Below are 21280 nucleotides of genomic sequence, written 5' to 3' on the forward strand. Positions count from 1 at the left end.
ACTGGTGATGAAGTCCCTCAGCTTTTGATTATCCGGGAATGTTTTCATCTCCCCCTCATTTTTATCCTCCAGGTGTTTGTGAATTCTCCAAGTCTCTGATGGTTATTGACTTCTATTTGTATTCCATTGTGGTCAGAGAATGTGCTTTAAACAAATTCATTCTTCTTCTTTTTTTTTTTTTTAATTGAGGCTTGTTTTTATGCCCCAGCATACGGTCCATTCTGGAGAAAGATCCGTGATCATTAGAGAAGAATGGGTGTCTCAGTGACCTGGGATGTAATATTCTATATATGTCTGTTAAAATTTTCTATGTCTCTCTCCTTTTTTTCTTTCTCTGTCGGTAGGGCTCCCTTTAGTATCTGAAGTAGGGCAGGTCTTTTATTAGCAAAATCTCTCAGCATTTGTTTGTCTGTGAAAAATTTAAGCTCTCCCTCCAATTTGAAAGAGAGTTTTGCTGGATAAAGTATTCTTGGTTGGAAATTTTTCTCTCTCAGGATTTTAAATCTGTCATGCCACTGTCTTTTTGCCTCCATGGTGGCCGCTGAGTAGTCACTACTTAGTCTTATGTTGTTTCCTTTGTATGTGGTGAATTGCTTTTCTCTTGCTGCTTTCAGAACTTGCTCCTTCTCTTCAGTATTTGACCGTCTGATCAGAATATGTCTTGGAGTGGGTTTATTTGGATTTATTCTATTTGGAGTTCTCTGGGCATTTATGCTTTGTGTATTTATATTGTGTGTAAGGTTTGGGAAGTTTTCTCCGGCAATTTCTTTGAATACTCTTTCTAGACCTTTCCCTTTCTCTTCCCCTTCTGGGACACCAAATGAGTCTTAAATTTGGATGTTTTATTTTATCTATCGTATCCCTGAGATCCATTTCAATTTTTTTCTCCATTCTTTCTTTTGTTCTTTCATTTTCTGTTCTGTGGACTTCTAGGACATCGAGTCGTTGTTCACCTTCCTCTAATCTTGTATTATGAGTATCCAGAGTCTTTTTAATTTGGCCAACAGTTTCTTTTATTTCCATAGGATCTTCTGTTTTTTTATTTAGTCTTGCAATGTCTTCTTTATGGTTTTCTAGGGTCTTCTTTATGTCCCTTATATCCTGTGCCATGGACTTCTTCATGTCTGTTATATCCTTTGCCATGTTTTCATTCCCCGATTGTAGTTCTTTGATTAATTGTGCCAAGTACTGTGTCTCTTCTGATATTTTGATTTGGGTGTCTGGGATTGGGTTCTCCATATCGTCTGGTTTTGTCATATGCATTAAGATTTTCTGTTGTTTTTGGCCTCTGGGCATTTGCTTTGCTTGATAGGGTTCTTTCAAGTTGTAAAAAAAAAAAAAAATGCCAATCTAATTTTCCAGAAATACAAGTTGGTGGCCTACACTTTAACTAACCAGCAGATGGTGTCTGCCAGTCACCTGTATCCCTCCAGTCAGCTCTCCTCATCTTTGTCTTTGTGGTGTGTGGGGAAATGATTCTTGTGGGGTTCAGTTGGTGAACTCAGTTTGGGTGTGTTGCTGGAGCCGTCCGCGCTGAATGTGGGGCGTGTGTCCGGGTGGCTAGGGAGGCAGGGCAGCTTTAATATTCAAACCTCCCAGGTGTTCCTGGAGATTCAAGGCTGTTGGAAGAATCTAAGCCTTCATTTCAGTTCTGCCCCAGACCCTTTCTGTCGCTGACCCCCAAACCACCAGCATTGACGTAGCATCCCTGGGTTTTCTGAGCGGGCCCCCCTTCTCAGCTGTGATCTTCCAGGACCTCTGCTGAGGGAAGGCTGTGCTATGTCACAAGTGCGCGCCATCCCTGAAGGGAAGTCCCGGGCCGCCAGGCCGTGCAGGGGCGCTCTCCGCATGGTGCAAAGATGGCTGAATGGCGCATCTCAACCCCCTCCTTCACACAGTTCCTCCTTCCCAGCTCCGGGACAGCTGGCGCTGCTCTGAGCTGTGGGCACGGCCCCGGGCAGGAGTGGCTCGAGCCCGCTGGGGAGCCAGCTGCAAGCAGTGGGGTTTCTTTCTCCTTTTGGCTCTCCCCTCTGCCCCCTGGCCCTGAGGGAATCAGCAGTGGTCTGTCCTCCATGCCAGACACCAAGAGGCCGGCTCAGCCCGCTCCTGCTGTGCTGCACTGCGTGGTTCCCACTGTCACAACTGCAGCCGCTCCTGGGTTTTTCCCTTTTTTTTTTTAAAAAAAAAAAGAACCAGTCCGTCTCCAAACACCAACCCCCGGCTTCTCCACACTGCAGCACGATTGCGGGTCTTTCAGCCAGCTTACTCACTCGTTTCAGAATGCAGACTCCCAGTTTCACCAAGTGTACGGCCCCTGTGGTTCTAGCAGATCTTGTCCAGCTGGTGCATCACTGAAACCAGTATTCTGGGTCACCTTCTGGTTTTTATCCAGTATTTTTCATGGAGGTGTTTTTTTGCCCTGTCTCATCGAGCCGCCATCTTAGGTTCTCCTCTTTAGTGTTGTAGCAGTGGTCTCTTATTCACAAACTCTCACAGTGTTTGTCTGTCTGAAAATATTTTGATCTCTCCCTCATTTTTGAAGGACAGTGTTCCTGGATATACAGTTCTTTGTTGGCAGTTTTTCTCTTTCAGTATCTTAAGTATATCACACCACTGCCTTCTTGCCACCCTGTTTTCTGCAGAGAAATCTGTACATAGTCTTATCAAGCTTCCCTTGTATGTGATGGATTACTTTTCTCTTGCTGCTTTCAGAATTCTCTGTCTTTGACATTGGACGGTTTGAACAGTAAGTGTCTTGGAGTAGGTCTATTGGGATCTATTCTGTTTGGGGTACACTGTACTTACTATGTAATTTTCTGTCTTTCATAAGAGTTGAGAAATTTTCAGTGAATATTTCTTCTATTATTCCTTCTGCCCCTTTTCCCTTCTTCTGGGACACCCTCTGTAGACTTTTAAGTGTGTTATTTCCTTCAAAAAAAATTAAAAACACATTGTGGTAGATACCTTCCTGTTTATAATTGATTATGAAAATTCTTGTCAAACTTTAGAAATGTATAATAATAACTTAGTAAATGTATGTTGAGGTCTTTCTCTTAGGCACTTTACATATGTCAACTGGCATATGTCAACTTCCCTATAAGGTAAATACTGTTATTATCCCTGTTTTACATTTGGGGACATTGAAGCACAGAAAAGTTAAATAACTTGCCTGGTGTCACATAGCTAGTAATACAAAACCAGGGTCAGAGTCCATGTTATTAAGTGATATCCAATGCTCTTCTACTTTTCTTCCATGTATAGAGTAAGTGTCTGTTAACTAAATTGCTTTAGGGTAGTGGTTCATTCATTCAGCCAACAAAAAATGAGGTCTAGCCTTGTGTTAGGCCCTGTACTTGGCACTGGGAATCTCAATGTAAACAACATAAACACAGTAGCCACCCTCATGGAGCTAGTGGTCTCAAGCTTTAATGTGCATAAGAATTATGTAAAATGCCGTTTCTGTCCTCAAAGACTTGGGCATTGTTAGATAAAATCTAGGAACATGGATTTTTAACATACACTATAGGTGATTCAGATGCAGGTCATCCAGCATCATAACTTAAGAAAGAAGTACTATTCATAGAATGTTCTGGGTAAATTTTATTACATAATATATTGCACTTGTGATTGAGCAGTACAGATGTAGGGATAGAGTGGGAACTAAAATTCACTCTGAACTTTACTCACCAAGCAGTGTGATCTGGAGTTGTATCATTGTAGGGGGACCGTTTCTAATTGTACAAAGAGGCTGTTTGGACTGGAGTCAGTATGGCTTTTAATTTGCACTGGGTATTATTTGGCCTAGAGGCAACCCTGTGTAATTTCTGTACATTCACAGATTTAAGATTGGTGGCTTTAGCTTGCTGCCTAAAACTCAGAAGATTCATAACATGTAGAAATTTTACTGAGACATTTGAGTTATGAGGCAACCTAATTGATGCATATCCATGATATCAAGGCCTTGTTTTCTCAGCTGAGGGTAGCCTTCCCAATAAGATTACAATAGAGCCATATTTAGGTGGTAATGTGGTTCACATTAATGTCATGGTTGGCAGTGGTACCCGGGATGAAGTTAAGTCTTCTTTGGGATTTATTATTTAAAAATTTATTGTTGACTATAGATAAAGTTGCATATTAACTAACATGATATACTAGAAGTTGATTTTTGGAACACATTTCCAAAGTACTTTCTTTTCTCTTAGAATTGTAATACCTGATAGGTAAGAGGTTAATATCAAAATAGAGTAATTAGTGTTATAAAGTTAATCATAGACTATAAACTCTTTAGCAGTTATAATTTATAAGATTTACAGAATGTTTTGGCAATTTCATAGTAAGAAAATTGTTTTTATTGAAATTGCCAGCTTTTCAATGTTGTATCTAACTTTGAAACGAAAGCCAGATCCCAGGATTAAGATTCAGTCAAAAAAAAAAAATTTGCTCAGAAATAGTACAGTATTTTGATGTTTCATTATGAGCTTCTCATAAGAAAATGGGAGCTAGCAGCTTTATATTATCAGGAGATAAATTTTTTGGATTCCTGATAGTCATACTTGATGTTTACTGCCAGCTCATCATTGTGTTCCTAAGCAAAACAAAGGCAATAGACAGGAACGTTTTACCTGGATTGTTGGTATAACAGTTTCCAAACAGTTTCAAGTGTGACATAAAAAATATTCACAAAATATTAAATCTGTCAGTTTGGGAAGAATCGTTAGCTAATATTAACTTCCATACTGTAAAAGAACCCCAAACTCAAATTACGGCAAGTTAATAATAGCAGAGCCTTCCCTTTTTCTCTAGATCTTGAAAGAATTCAAAAAAGATAAAGAAAATGATAGTTAACTTAAGCATAAGTAGTGCTATAGACCTGTCATCTACATTTCATCTGTGGTTTTGTTTCTGTTTTCAGCTAGTTCTTTGCTGTAGATAAATATTCCCTTTCCGATAGCACCTTCTTTTCAGCTGCAAGAACCATTCCAGATTCCACTCTTAGAAAATTTAACAGTCTCTGTCCAGAAAGTTCATGATATTCTAGTTTTCCTTTAAAAATCCCTTTACTACTCTCTAGACTGAAGAACTTTTTCCTAATTCTGCCCTTTTCATTGCTTCATTGTTTTATTCTTCAATTTGAGATATTCCCCACAATCATGCTAATTAGTGTTAGCTAATGTTAGTTTTTTAGTTCAGTTTGAAGTCACACTGATTTCGGATACAGAAAATTGCAACAAAAAAGTCTTAAACAATTTTTAAGACTTGTCTACTCCTAAAACTTTGGTTTGTACTTTCATTTCACAAATGGAGGAAAGTAAAAGAGAAAGAACTAATGGCCAGCAAAAGTGGAAAACTTTTTTAAATGCCTATTTTTTCTAAATTAAGTCATATAAGAGAATATGTAAACTTTTTTCCTTCTGTTAGGCAAACAATTTATTTTATTTTAAAATAAAAAAATTTTGATTAATCAACAAATATTTATATTGTGTGCTTACTATGTGGCAGGCCCTCTGTTAGATACTAGAGGCCAGGGTTGGAAAGTGACAGGGTGGTGAACAATATTTTTTTCCACTGCATTTGTAATATCAGTATCAGAATTTCAGTCAGAAAATGTGAATAATACTGAAATGAAAGGACTTTGTATAACACTCACAGACCAAGACAGTAATAAAGTAATTTATGTTCTTGTTAGGCCTGGAATCCTGCTGCTGAAGATCAGTGCTTCGACAGATGCCATAGACTTGGCCAGAAGCAGGAAGTTATCATCACAAAAGTGAGTTTTTAAACCATCTTTTTTTTTTTTGAAGTGAACAATTCAATGGCATTTAGTACATTTACATTGTTGTACAGCCACACCTCTATCTAGTTCCAGAGCATTCATATCACTCTCAAAATAAAACCCAGTACCCATTAAACAGTTTGTGTTTCTCCCAACTTCACCCTCTCCCCATGTCTGCTGGCAAGCACCAGTCTGTGTTCTGTTTTGTGGATATACCAATTCTGGATTTTTCATATAAATGTAACCATACAATATATGACCTTTGTGTCTGGCTTCTTTAACTTACCATAATGTTTTCAAGGTTCATCCATGGTGTAGCATGTATCATTGCTTCATTCCTTTTTATGGATGAATAATATTCCGTTGTGTGTGTTTGTGTGTGTGTGTGTGTGTGTGTGTGTGTGTGTGTGTGTGTGTGTATCATCACAATTTGTTTATTCATCTGTTGATGGCAGTTTGGGCTGTTTTCACCACTTAGCCATTGTGACTAGAGCTCTCGATACAAATACATGTATTTGTTTGCGTATCTGTTTTTAGTCCTTTTTGGTATATACCTAGGAGTAGAATTGCTGGGTCATATGGTAATGCTATGCTTAAGTTTTTTGAGGAACCACCAAACTATCTTCCACAGCAGCTGGACCAGTTTACATTCCCACCAACAATGTACAAGGGTTCCGGTTCTCCACATCTTTACCAACACTTAATTTCTGTTTCACTTTTTTTTTTTTAAACGATCATCTTAGTGGGTGTAAAGTTGTATTTCATTGTGAAAACCATCTATTTTTAAATTAGGTTATGGTTTGTTTGTTTTTTAAGTTACACAAGTAATGCATGAATACATTATTATAAAAGACTGAAATAGAATTATGAAAATCAAATATCATAGTTTTATTTTTCTCTTTGGGGGAAACCACCATCAGTAGATGAAGACATTCTTAGCGGTCCTTTTCTCTGTATTTACGTGTATTCCTATTTATGTATATATCACTCTTTAAAAGATTTTCTTTTAAAGGAAAATTGGATCATACTTTTACTCTGCGATGTCTTTTTTTCCCTTAACAGCATGTGGTGGATACTTTTCCATATCAGTACATTTAGCTAAAACCCATTCTTTTTGACACTCGTGATATAATTTCATAATACAGATATAATTTATAAAGCCAGTCCAGTTTTTTGCTAATACACAGTAACATAATGAGCATAACTGTACATATATCTTTGTGTGTATATATAAAGGTATTTCTTTAGGATAAAGTAAGAAAACTAGAATCCTATTAGATGACTGCCCAGTTGCTTTCTAAATAGGTTTTATGAGAATGATGGAAATTTATGTAATGGTCAAAAAGTGCCATTCTAATTTGTACTTTCCTAATTACTTGTAACCTTGAGCATATCTCACATTTGTTGTCCATTAATATTTCTTCTGTGACTTGCCTGTTCGTATCTTTTGCCTAGTTTTCATAGAGTATGAACTATGTTACAGTACATAGTTTTTTTATTATAAAGGAGCCCTTTATACATTACTTTGCTTTTTTTTATTTTTTAAAATAATCATCCTAGTGGGTGTTATGTATATTGCAAATGATTTATCACTGTCTTTTGTTTACCTTTGAACTTAATTTTTCAATATTTTTATGATTTAAAAAATGTCAACGTTTTTCTGTATAGCTGCTGGGTTAAGGTCTTGCTTAGGGCAGAAGATGTTCTCTTCAAAGTTACAAAACTGTTCTCTTGTTTACTTCTAATTCTTTTGGAAGATTTTATTTTGCATTTAGTTTATCTTTCTCAAATAAAGACCATTTCCGTCATCATTTTTGAAAAATGGCGATCCTCATTTTCCAGTGATGTGAAATGTCGTTTTTATCATAAACTAATTCATACATACTACACAGGTCTATTTCTTGAGTCTTTTGTGTTTCACTGATTCCTAGAACAGTATTACTCTTGTAATTACTAAAGTTTTATAGAGTATGTTTTGGTATCTTGTAGATCAAAATATTCTCATTTCCCTGTTTGAAAATTATATTGGATTCCTTTTGTTTACTCTTGTATGGAACCTTAGGTTTAGGTTATCAAATCCCATTTTTTAAATCTGGCTTGGAATTTGTATTTGTATTGAATTTATGATGAATTTGAGAACTGTCTACTTTGTAAGTAGAGAATGTTCCTGTCAAGGAACATAAATAGTATCTCCCTCCATTTATTTAGGTCTTTTATGTATTTCAGTGAAGTTTTATAATGCAGTTTCTTTTTCTTTAATAACTGCAGTAACTAGGACCTCATATACAGTGTTGAGTAGTAGTAGTGACTTGTTTCTGTTTTTATTGAGAATACCTAAAGTTTTACATTAAGCATGTTGTTCTTGGTGAGGTATCTGGTAAATACCCTTAATAAGGTTGAAGACATGTCTTCTATTCCTGGCTTAATGAGGATTGACTGATGGGGGAAAGCAGTGCTCAGCTTTAGTTATTATATCATGTTCTAAATATTCTCACTGTATATTGAAAAAAAAATGAGAGCTAAACTAGTTTCTAAGTAGGCGGCTATTGCACTTTGTTGACAGTTACGTAATGCTTGTCAGCAAATAAATTCCTTTATAGTAGACTGACATTCTCATCATGTCTCAAAAATTGCTTTTTTTCTGGACAATATTGTTAGCTTCTCAATAGTTAACTTAGTTTTCTTAGAGTTTTTTTTTTTTAAACATTAAAGATTTTAAATATTATGACCTAAAAAGTACTTACAGATTTAACTTTTTCTTTTTTTTTTTTTTTTTCTTTTTAAAGTTCATTGTGAAAGACTCTGTTGAAGAAAATATGCTGAAAATACAAAACACAAAGAGAGAACTTGCAGCTGGAGCCTTTGGAACAAAAAAGACAAATCCTAATGAAATGAAACAAGCTAAAATTAATGAAATCAGAACTTTAATTGATATATAATTTGTGGGATTTTGATAAGGTCAGTTTGGTCAGATAACATACAGAAGTTTTAGAAATGAGACCTCGAGAGTATGTCTTCAAAAGGGGGCATATCATTTTTTTATTGGGAAAGAGGTATTGTTGACACATAACCTCTTTTATATATGATCCTATTTTTAACAATATTTCAAATAGCAATAAGTTCCGTTATATACTGTGGCCTAAAATAATTTTTTGAGAAAAAATAGTTACTTTTTATTCAACTTTTCATAGTAGGTATGCTGAGTATTTTCATGTATCTTCCAAGTACTCAGCTTTTTCATATTTTGAAATAAGGTCAAGTGTTTTATACTTTTGACCAAATAAAGAATTATTTCCTATGTTAGACACTTTTGGTTATTCACCAAAGCCTCCCATTTGTAATGCAATGGATTCACAGTCCTTTTAAATGATTAATATATATAGACCATACAAGAGATTGATTTACTGGACGTTCAAAAACCGTATTTGCATTCCAGAACCAAACCATAAATGAGAGACCAAAGTCCAGGTTAGCAAATTACTTGCAATTTTATATTCATGAAACAATTAGGGTCTGTGTTATAGCACTATTTTCTTCATTTTAGTCAGCTGGTACTTCATTGTTTAAATGTAACTTAATGTTTAGGGTGTATATACAGAATATGGAGGTGGGAGGGAACCAATTCTACCCAATTTGATTTGAATATTTAAATTATGGAATTGCTAAATAGATATTTCTATAAATAGATAATTTTTATTTATGTAGCTTTTTCAGGAAATAATTTTATGAACTTTTATACTTCAGAAAACTACTGTATGAGGGAAGTGTCATATCAGAATGGAAATTGGGCTGGATGACCATTGTGTCAACTCTTAAAGATATCCTAATCCTTAATGAAAAAATGTCTTTGTTATATATATATTTAGAATCAGAATTTGATTTTGGAATTTCAGTAATTCATCCTTATATTTACCTGTAGAATTGGTCATCGTTTTCTTCCTTTTATGTTAATAAGTACATTTATAATAATTACCACAGAATTTTAGATGACTCTCAATCACATTTAAAATTTTTAGATATAAATTTAGTGATCAGATTAGGTAGTCAGTGGTGTTTTTGCCTTAAGGGAAGTCTTTGTTTTTTTTTTTTAATTAAAATAGATTAAATACTGTAACAAGAGAAGCTTCGTTTGATAATACAGACTTAAGAATACTTGAGATTTTACTTATAGTATGAGAAGTGACTTGACTGAAAGTCAGGAGGGGATTGGAGGCAGCCTAGTGTTATAGGGCACACATCTAAAGTACATGCCAAGTCTATCACCAGTTTAAGCCCTCCTCTCCCTGTACCTTGTCTCCTGCTTCAATGGAACAATGGGTTAGAATCTTCCCAGTCTCTTTTCTCAGTGGTAGCAGGTGGCATAGAGGGCTGCTGAAAAAGAACTTAAAGGGCATTTCTGTAGGGATGAGAGAGGAATAATAATTTGGGGTTGGTCCAGTAGTATTAGGAGCAATAGAAAAGTTCTTTACCTTCTAGGACTAGTCAACTGATACAATGAATAAAGGTCCCAACCTGCATTATATAGAAAAAAAACCCATTATGATCAGAATCCCATGAAATAGGATATGTGGAGTCTCTATCTACCAATAATCTATTGGGATTAAATATAAAAAGATTTTTTTTTTTTTGGTAAAAAAATAACACAATCTACTCCTTAATTAAAAAAGCAAACCTACACACTTGCTGTAAATGTGAAGACTTGGTTTGCTTCTTTATCTGAACATTTACAAAGTTGTGTTTTTAAACACATTCATAATGTAAGTTTGGTAAGTCATATAAACAATACCTCTTTATGTTTTTGTACAGTTCTGTTAAATGGTCTTAAAAAAAATTCAGTTCATACTAAGAAAATATATAAGCCACTGGAATGAAAACTTCGCATTATACTATGCTGTTAATTGTTATATTTCTGTGTAGAATAATAGCTTTAGAAATATATTGAAGACATTGTATTCTTACTTGTGGTTCAAACTGGATTTTGTTTTAACTTTAAAATCAATAAATATTTCAATAATGTTATTAGCTTCTTCAGTTCCATAGTTCTAATGACTATTCTTTGTTTAAGGAAAATTAATTAGGCTTTCATTAAATTTCACACTTCTGTGTAGGATAATATGTTTATTTTACTAACAGTACATAAAAAGTATAGTGATTCACTGAGAATAATTTACCTGTATTCACCACCTTCTTTATTTTTGCTCAATTTAACTTCTTGAATTTCTTGTTCAGAACTCAGAGTATATGTATTTTTTAAGTTCATTTTAAATGCCTTGGCCTTGGAGAATTAGTTCCAATTATTTTTATTTCCTAATCTGTAAGAAAAAAAGGAGTTGTGAAAATACGTATAGTGGTATTTCTAAACATTCTGGATCATTGTAGATTTTGCCCTAATTACAGCTCTAAGATTGGAAATGGTTAACCAAGAAAATAACCCTATGCAGTTGATTATATTACCAGAGAGTACCAATGAAACTGTCCTCAGGCAGTGTATGTTTTCTATTAGGGATATCAAAGGTGTTGGCGTATTTTTTTTTCTCATTTATTTATGGTATTTACCAGAGTTCTATTCATTAGAATTTGGATTGGATTCATTAAAAACATGATGCAAACTTTGTGTTCAGTTCATTAATGATTACTCAGATAGTAACCTTAGGTTTTTAACTTTAAAATATTTGCAAAAGGTATAATACAACAGAGAGTAACAGCTTTCCCTCATTTAATTCATTAATAAGTATGTAGTTACCTCCCTTACAAGTTCTGCATTGTAGAATTTAGTCCCTCATTTGTGTGGTATGTCTGAATAAAAAGCTCAAAATATTTATAGCTGTGAATGATGATGGGAATGATGCCAACTTCAAAGAGGAAATTTTCTGTTGATTAGAAACCCAGTAAGCAGACATAATGTTTTCTTTCATGGTGTAATATATTCATTCTTTATGATAATTAAAAAAGAAGAGTCTTCTATAGAAAGCCTTATTGCTAAAAAATGGAGAAAAATATTTGCAGTGCATGTCTGGATAAAATTTTTTTTGGCAGCTAAGTTACTCATAACTTACTCCTTTTGAGAGGATAAATGATTTATGATTCCCAGTTAGATCATTTAATGGTTAAAACAGGGAATTCCTTACCTCTTTTTCAGCTCTATTCAACCTTCCTGCTTAAGAGTTTTTCTTACAAATTTTTACCCATTTCTACTTAAATATAAAATTTAATTTCTACATAAAAAAGGGATATAATTTTAATAACATGCCAAATTTAATATACATGGTAGTCACCTCCATTAACCTGAACCAAATATCAAAACTTTAAAATAACTGGTCTACTTTGGGAATTTATTTAGTAAGATGGCAAATTCAAAATAATTTCTTATATCAGAGGATGAAACAAAAATTCTGGGCATGGCTTTTCTCATTTCACACCCAGCTAAGACAATTTCAAGAGAGCAGTTAATGTGATGAGAAGTAATGTTGAGTCATCAGGAAGATATTATATATTGTTAAATATGTGTTCTATTTATTAGGGCAGGGATATGGATTAATGTTTTAGGAAGGTTTCTGATAATGTTGAAGTCATTTCAGCATGGTAGTTTATTAAAAATAGAGGCAGATAAAATTAACTAGGATATGGTTTCCTGAATGCATAAACTAATATTTCTTTGTTGGGAGGTCAGGTGGGGTTGTTCCTTAATAGTTCATTGCGGGTATTTGTTTGTTTGTTTGTTTGTTTTACTGAGATTGTTCACAAACCATACAATTATCCAAAGCTCCAAACTGTACAATCAATTGCCCATGGTACCATCATACAGCTGTGCATCCATTACCGCAATTTTTTTCCAATTTTTAGAACATTTTCATTACTCCAGAAAAGAAATAAAGACCAAAAAGAAAAAAAAAAAAGGAAACTCAAATCCTCCCATACCCCCCAACCAACCCCCCTCCATTACTGAGTCATAGTTTTGATATAGTACATTTGTTACTGTTGATGAAAGAATGTTAAAATACTACTAACTGTAGTATATATAGTTTGCAATAGGTACATTTTTTTCCTATATGTCCCGCTATTATTAGCTTCTAGTTATACTGTCATACATTTGTTCTAGTTCATGAAAAAGATTTCTAATATTTGTACAGTTATTCATGGACATTGTCCACCACAAGGTTCACTGTTTTATACATTCCCTTCTTTTAATCTCCAACTTCTCTTCTGGTGACATACGTGACTCTGAGCTTACCCTTTCCACCACCTTCACACACCATTCAGCACTGTTAGTTATTCTCACAACGTGCTACCATCACCTTTATCCATTTCCAGATGTTTAAGTTCACCCTATTTGAACATTCTGCCCTTAATAAGCAACCACTCCCTATTCTTTAGCCTCGTTCTATATCCTGGTAACTTATATTTCATGTCTATGAGTTTACATATTATAATTAGTTCATATCAGTGAGATCCTGCAATATTTGTCCTTATGCATCTGACTTATTTCACTGAATATAGTGCCCTCAAGTTTTCTTCATTAACCTGTTTTTTTAAAGACAGTTTTGTTCACACACCATACATTCCGTCCTAAGTATAAACAATCGTTGGTTGCCTGTATAGTCACGTATTTATGTATTCAGCACCATTGGCACTATCTATATAAGGACATCTCCATTTCTTCCACAAAGAAGGTCTAGTCAAAGAAGGTAGAGGGACAAAAGAAAAAAAAGAGAGCGAGAAAAAAACAAAACATGACAGCTAGAAAGCAACAAAACAAAAGATAGCGTTAAACTAAAGTAGAATAGTCAGACAATATCACCAACATTGCAGGTGTTTTAAAAATTATACTATCAATAATATGTCAGAAAAAAAACAGCAAATATTTCATGAGAAAAATAGTCTTGTGAAGGAGGCAACATACTTTTTGAAGATAAAGGTGTTAAGGAAGGGGAATTAAGATAAACCATGAATCATAGACCTTGATCAAGCATGGAGATTATCCCCAAAGGCATAGATTTGACCTTTGTGTGGGCAAGTTTGTCTTCTAGCCAAAGGCTACTATACCCATTACTGCCCCGGAGGATAAAAAAGTAAGGTTATTTTGATGACCTCTAAAATTTATGTTCTTGTAATTTGAGTTACTGTTGCTTTTTTACACATCTTACTAACCTTTGGTATTTTTCTGGGCTCCCTGGAAAAGGTTTTGCAGTATAATTGTGTGGCTTTGCATAGAGAAGTTCATACTTCACCTTAATTAAGGCATATTCTTGGAAGATCAGAGAAGGAAAAGAAATCGGCTAACCTCATTCACTGACTTCCCAGGCTCATAACTTGAAGCTTTTGTGCACATTATATTGCTATTTTCCATGGTAAACTTGTCACTATATCTGATTCCACAAGTTAATAGTTTTCCACTAAATATATACTTAAATTAACAAATTATGTAAGCTTTTTTTTTTTTTTTTTTTTTAACTTTAGGACCTTTTCTATGTAAAAAGAGGACAAAAGGTAATAAACACCAAAGGATAATATAATAATGTTTGACTCCCAGCAACCCCCAAATTTGGTGCTTTTACATCTTTTTCTTACTTGTTAAAAAGAAAGCTTTGAACCTTATGATATTTTCTGATATGGATGCAGAGTTCCCAAAATATACTTAATTTGGTTGGCATATTGCATGACCACAGTGAAAGGCAGTGGCATTTATTTGAAGACTAGGTTTCTGTTCGTCTCAGCTGGTGACTCAGACACCAAAAAGGCTTCTGACCAGCTAAAATAATAGCCTTCAGGTAATCCAAATACTTGACTCAGTAGAAAGGGATTAGCATTCAAAATTCCTAATACTGGACATTCAACTCTTTTTCCTATTCCTGTTCTAGGCAAACATACAGTAGTGAGAAGTGGTAGGTAATAGACTTGACATTGAGAAAGAAATTTAAAAAACTTAAAGGGGAACATAGTTTCTTAGCATAGGGATAAGGCAGCTCTGCACAATCAGTTGCCACTGAGGACATCACAATATCATAGCATAGTCAAATAACAGAAGTTTTTACTCTCTGGGCCAGTAAAAACTGAAAAAGGTAAATTCTATATAAGATAACAGGAAAAAAAAAAAAAAAAGTCTGTTGTAAAGCTAAATCTTGTCCAAGCCAGAATTCAAAACTAAATTTCTATCCTTTGACTTTTTCTTATCCATTTATTTTTATGTTTCAGGCAACCTATTTAGGAAATTGTTTGTAAAAGGTATTTTCTGAGTCCTATTTCAAGGCCATTGTCTGTATCTTCATAGCAAACAAAATCAAAGCTTTCCTATATTGTTATTCCCCAGATTTCTGGCTTTTTTTTTTTTTTTTGTATTTCCGGTTATATACAGAAGTTTTTCTGGTCTCTGCTTTTTCTTACCAGGTTTGTTTAATATAGAGCATGTCTATGGAGTTAGAGGTGAAAGAATTTGAATTACTCTGTGACTGCAAGTTATTTACATTTCTTCTGATTTCTTTATCTGCAAAATGAAGATAGTATATATGTATCATAGAATTGATATGAGAATTGAGATGTAAATACCTAATAAATATTAAGCCTTTCTTCTCTTTCCTTTTTTCCAGATGGTTTTTACTTAAAGGAGACTGAATTTCAGCATCTGAAACTCAGAGAAATAAGTTATCAAATGAGATATCCAAACAATGGATTATAATACATTTTTGCATTGGGAATAATGAGCCAAGTAAAAAGCGAATCATGGCAGACTCAGTAATAAATTTATTTAAGAAGCCAAGTCTTAAATACTTAATTTTTTCTTAATGCCCCAATTCTCAGTGACATTAAAAAGGCAAACAATACACAGTGATTTTTATTTATAGATGTTACTTATTGTAATGTATCCTGTGTTACTCAAGAAACTCTTGTCTTTGGGAAAGCCTTTACTACTGCTACAAAACACCTGACTTCCTATTGCATTCAGCATATAGCTTTATTATAACAAGTGATTCTCCAGTGTCATTTCGGTCAGAGTCATTTGGAATGCTTCTTAGTTGGATTAAAGGTACTATGGGCCCAACTTAAACCTACTAAATCAGAATCTCTAGGTATGAGGCTCAAGAAACAGCCAGGTTGGAGCCTTTGTTACTCTGTCCCCTAATTTTTAATTCCTTCTCTTCCTTACTTTTCACATCCGAATCCATGAGCAACTTACTTACTGCTTTCCTTTAGTGAAAGGGAGTCACAACTATCCTTGTCTCTCTCCAGGACCACTTCATTAAACTAAAATGGCTTTCCCATCTACTATTTTGTCCTTTCTCAAGCTACTTTACACCCAGGAGCAAAAGCAGTGTCCTTAGAATATAAATCACAAAGGTAGGACAAAAAAAAAAGATCCTTAGGAATAACTCTGATGGATTGAATCATAAACTATGTTAAGATTAATTAATCCTTAATGCCACTAAAGCAAAACTCCCCAAATTCTTGGTTACTTTGGAGGATGCTAGGAAAACAGTTCCTTGTTTTGTATGCTAATGAATGAAGGGAAAGAATCAAGCATTTATCCTATACAAACTGAACCTCAGTATAACCTGATTACTGATAAGTAGAAGTTTACAGAAATATTTCTGCTACTAAATAGGAATATCACCATTTTCCAACCCAGAATGTAATGATGTATCTAGGCAATGATAAGTTACAGTATCATAGGAACACAGCCAGAGTTTTGGAAGTACTCAACAATCACGTGTTCTTGCCAAAAAATAAGTAAAATTTAAGTCAAAACATAATCTTGGGCTGCACAGCAGGCTGGAAGCGGGACACGTTTGAGCTGGAGAGTGCCCATGAGCAGATTTCCTGCTGAAATGCACAGGGCCCACATCTCACCTCCAAGGCAGGCAGTCCACAGTGCACACAGAGAACTGGTAAACTGATTGGATCCCCACTCAATTTGGACCCTGCCCAGCACACAGGTGAAGTTTGGGGAAGGCTGACTTGAGACTAAGAGGTGGCTCAAGAGCTCCACCTGCTGGTAGGGCAAGGAAAGTGCACTCCAGCAAGCTGTAGCTCTGTCAAGTTATATATAAATATAAATGCTCAGATAATTCTGCATTACTCAAAATAATACCAAGATAAGCAGATGCCTGGAAGCCAACAGAAAATCATTAAGCACCTGAAAAAAAAAATATATGGACAAGCCAAACAGAAAGCCAGAAGAGACACAAAATTTGGGGCAATTGAAGTACACATAAATCTCCAAAATAACTTCAACAAGATCGCTAAAGACATAAAGGGCATCAAGAAGACCCTAGAAGAGCATAAAGAAGAATTTGAAAGAGTAAATTAAAAAATAGCAGACCTTATGGAAATAAAAGATACTGTTGATCAAATTTAAAACAGACACACACAACAGCAGATTTGAAGAGGCAGAAGAAAGGATAAGGGAACTAGAAGACACAGCAATTGAATGCAACCACATGAACAAATGGTGAAAAAAATAAAAAAAATTTGAAATGGATCTCAGTGAAAAGAGAAAAGGGCTAGGAAGAGTGTTTCAAGACATAGTTGAGGAAAACTTTCCAACCCTTTTAATGGCATAAATATGCAAATCATAGATTCACAACGAACCCCAAATAGAGTAAATCCAAATAAACCCACTCAGATATATATTGATCAGATTGTCAAATGCTGAAGAGGAGAAAGTTCTGAAAGCAGCAAGAGAGAAGTGATTCACCGTACACAAGGGAAACTACATAAGACTAAGTACTGACTACTGAGCAGACACCATGGAGGTGAGTTCAGTGTTATGACATATTCACAATTCTAAAAGAGAAAAAATGCAGCCAAGAATTCTTTATCCAGCAAAGCTCTCCTTGAGAACTGAGGGAGAGTTTAAAATTTTCACAGACAAATGCTAGAGAATTTGTTAACAAGAGACTTGCCCTGCAAGAGATACTAAATGGAGCTCTACTGGCTGAGAAAAAAAAAAAGGAGAGAGGTCTGGAGAAGGGCACAGAATTGAAGAGTATTTAGTAAAGGTAATTTAAAGACAAAAAGGGGAAAAATACATCTGACAACTAAAAACCAAAGGATAAGATGGCTGTTTCAAGAACTCCCTTTACAGTAATGACTTTGTTAATACATTAAACTCTCCAATTAAAAGATACAGACTAGTGCAATGGATTAAAAACTATGAACCATTGATAGGCTGTTTACAAGAGACTCATCTTAGACCCTGTGACATAAAGAGACTCAAAGTGAAAGGATGGGAATATTCTACTCAAGCTGCAACCAAAAGAAAGCAGGGGTAGCTGTGCTAGTATCAGACAAAATAGATTTTAAATGCAAAGATGTCATAAGAGACAAGGACATTATATATTAATAAAAGGAACAATTCACCAAGAAGAAATAATAAATGTTTATGCACCCTGTCAAGTAGCTCCAAAATACATGAGACAAAGATTGGCTAAACTGAAGGAAGCAATAATTATTTTGGAAGTAGTGGGAGACTTAAATACACTCTCTTCTATAAATAGGACAACTAGATGGGACCAATAGGGAAATTGAGAACCTAAATGTGATGGTTAGGTTTATGCATCAACTTGGCCAGGTGATGGTGCCCAGGTGTCTGGTCAAGCACGTACTGCCCTAACCGTTACTGCAAGGACATTTATGACTGGTTAATAAACCAGAATGCTGGTTTATTAAATCATCAGTCAATTGACTGCACCTGTGACTGATTACATCAACAAAGATCATGTCTTCCGCAATGGGAATTCAATCAGCTAGATTTAATCTAATCAGTTGAAGACTTTTAAGGAAGAGAAAAAGAGGACCTTCACTTCTTTGCCTAGCCAGTGAAGCATTTCCTGAGGAGTTCATCGAACACCTTTATTGGAGTTGCCAGTTCACTGCCTGCCATATAGAATTTGGACTTGTGCATCCCCACAGTTGTGTGAGACCCTTTTATAAAATCTTATATTTACAGATAACTCTTGTTGATTCTGTTTCCCTAGAGAACTCTTACTAATAAACACAGTGTGCCAGTTTGGATATATTATGTCCCCCAAATACCACGTTCTTTGATGCATTCTTGTGGGGGCAGACGTATTAGTGTTGATTAGGTTGGAACCTTTTGATTGTTTCCATGGAGAGGTGACCCACCCAACTGTGAGTGACACCTTTGATTATAGTGTGACCTCTTGATTTTTCCATGAAGACATGGCCCTGCCCATTCAGGGTAGGCCTTGATTTAATCACTAGAGTCCTATAAAAAGAGCTTACAAGCAGAAGGACCTCAGAGCAGCTGAGATTGACATTTTGGAGAGAGGGCTGCAGCCAAGAGAGGTATTTTGGAGATGGCCATTGAAAGTAGACTTTTGCTACTCCAGAGTTTGGCTGGGAAAAACTCAGAGAATACCCCCAAATGCCTAGAGAGAAACGTCCTGGGAGAAAGCCATTTTGAAACACAACCTGGGAGGAAGCAGAACTAGCCACATGCCTTTTGAGCTAACAGGTTTTCTGGACGTGCCATTGGCCATTCTGTGAAGGTACCCTGTTGTTGATGCCTTGGCTTGGACACTTTTATGGCCTTAAGACTGTAACTTTGTAACCAAATACACCTCCTTTATAAAAGCCAATCCATTACTGGTATTTTGCATGATGGCAGCATTAGCAATCCAGAACACTAAACAATGTGATAAATGAATTAGACTTAACAGACTAAAGTACCAGGATACACATTCTTCTCTAGTGCTCATGGAACGTTCTCCAGGATAGATCATATGCTGGGGCACAAAACAAGTTTTAATAAATTTAAAAAGATTGAAATTATTCAATCAAGCATATTTTCTGACCATAATGGAATGCAACTAGAAATCAACAACCACCAAAGAACCAGATCTTTCACAAATATATAGAGGTTAAACAACATACTCCTAAACAACCAGTGTGTCAAAGAAGGAATTGCAAGAAAACACAACATATCAAAACCTGTGGGATGCAGCGAAGATAGTGCTGAGAGGGAAATTTATAGCTCCAAACACATACATCAAAAAGCAAGAAAGAGCTAAAACCAAAGACTAACAACTGAAGAGGCTAGAGAATGATCAGCAAACTAACCCTAAAGCAAGTAGAAGAAAAGAAATAAAGATTCAAGCAGAAATAAATGAGCTGGAGGAATAAAAAAAAAGAAAAAGAAAAACAAATAAAACCAAAAGTTGGTTCTTTGAAAAGATCAACAAGATTGACAGACCCTTAGCTAGACAGACAAAGTCAAAAAGAGAGAAGCCCCAAACAGAATCAGAAAAGAGAGTGGGGTAATTACTATGGATCCCGAAGAAATAATGATAAAAAAAAATCATAAGAAGATACTATGAACAACTGTATGCCAACAAGCTAGACAATGCAGAGTAAATAGACAATTTCCTGGAAACACATGAACAACATAGACTGACCCAAGAAGAAATAGAAGACCTTAACAAACCAATCACAAGCAAAGAGATTCAATTAGTCATCAAAAATCTACCCAGAAATAAAAGCCCAGAGCCAGATGGCTTCACACAGGAATTTTACCAGACTTTCCAAACTAGAACTGACACCATTCCTGCTCAGACTTTCAAAAAATTGAAGAAAAAGGAACACTACCTAATTCATTTTATGAAGCTAACATCACTAATACCAAAACCAGATAAGGATCCTACAAAAAAGGAAAACTATAGGCCAGTCTCTCTAATGAATATAGATGCAAAAATTCTCAACAAAATATTTGGAAATTGAATCCAAAGGCACATTAAGAGTTATATACCACACCCATGTGGGGTTCATTCCTGGCATGCAAGGGTGGTTCAACATAAGAAAAGCAATTTAATACAACCAATTAACAAATTGAAGGGGAAAAACCAAATGATCATCTTGATAGAAGCTGAAAAAGCATTTGACAAAGTTCAGCATCCCTTTTTGATAAAAACACTTCAAAAGGTAGGAGTTGAAGGAACCTTCCTCAATATGATAAATGGCGTATATGAAAAACCCACAGCCAGCATAGTACTCAAGAGTGAGAAACTGAAAGCCTTCCTGCTAAGATTGGGAACAAGACAAGAATGCCCACAGTCACTATTATTCAACATTGTGCTAGAAGTTCTAGCCAGAACAATTCACCAAGACAAAGAAATAAAAGTTAGCCAAATTGGAAAGGAAGAAGTAAAACCATCATTTGCAGATGATACGATCTTATATTTGGAAAATCCTGAGAAATTGATGGCAAAACCACTTCAGCTAATAAATTCAGCCAAGTGGCAGGATACAAGATTAATGCACGTAAGTCAGTAAGGTTCCTATACACTAGTAATGACCTAACTGAAGAGGCAATAAAAAAAAAAAATCCATTCACAATATCAACTAAAAAAATCAAGTGCCTAGGAATAAATTTAACCAAGGATGTACAAACCTCTACACAGAAAATGACAAGTTGTTACTAAAAGAAATCAAAGGGGACCTAAAGAGGTGGAAAGATATTCCATGTTCATGGATAGGAAGACTTAACATTAAGGT

General features: G+C 35.2%; 1 protein-coding gene across 4 annotated transcripts in view; it reads left to right on the plus strand.

Annotated features, from left to right (window-relative positions):
* Nucleotides 1-15605, plus strand: part of HLTF (helicase like transcription factor) — a 75212-nt gene extending 59607 nt beyond the window's left edge. For 3 of the 4 annotated variants that reach the window (XM_037842971.1, XM_037842978.1, XM_037842986.1), the window contains exons 24-26: nt 5687-5767; nt 8560-8731; nt 15358-15605. In XM_037842971.1, the coding sequence (XP_037698899.1) occupies nt 5687-5767; nt 8560-8712 (234 nt within the window). In that variant the 3' untranslated portion in view covers nt 8713-8731; nt 15358-15605. The remainder of the gene's footprint in view (nt 1-5686; nt 5768-8559; nt 8732-15357) is intronic. The other variant, XM_037842994.1, reaches the window with a different exon arrangement.
* Nucleotides 15606-21280: the final 5675 nt, after the last annotated feature.

This window comes from Choloepus didactylus, chromosome 1, assembly GCF_015220235.1.
Source record: "Choloepus didactylus isolate mChoDid1 chromosome 1, mChoDid1.pri, whole genome shotgun sequence".
Taxonomy (NCBI): Eukaryota; Metazoa; Chordata; class Mammalia; order Pilosa; family Megalonychidae; genus Choloepus; species Choloepus didactylus.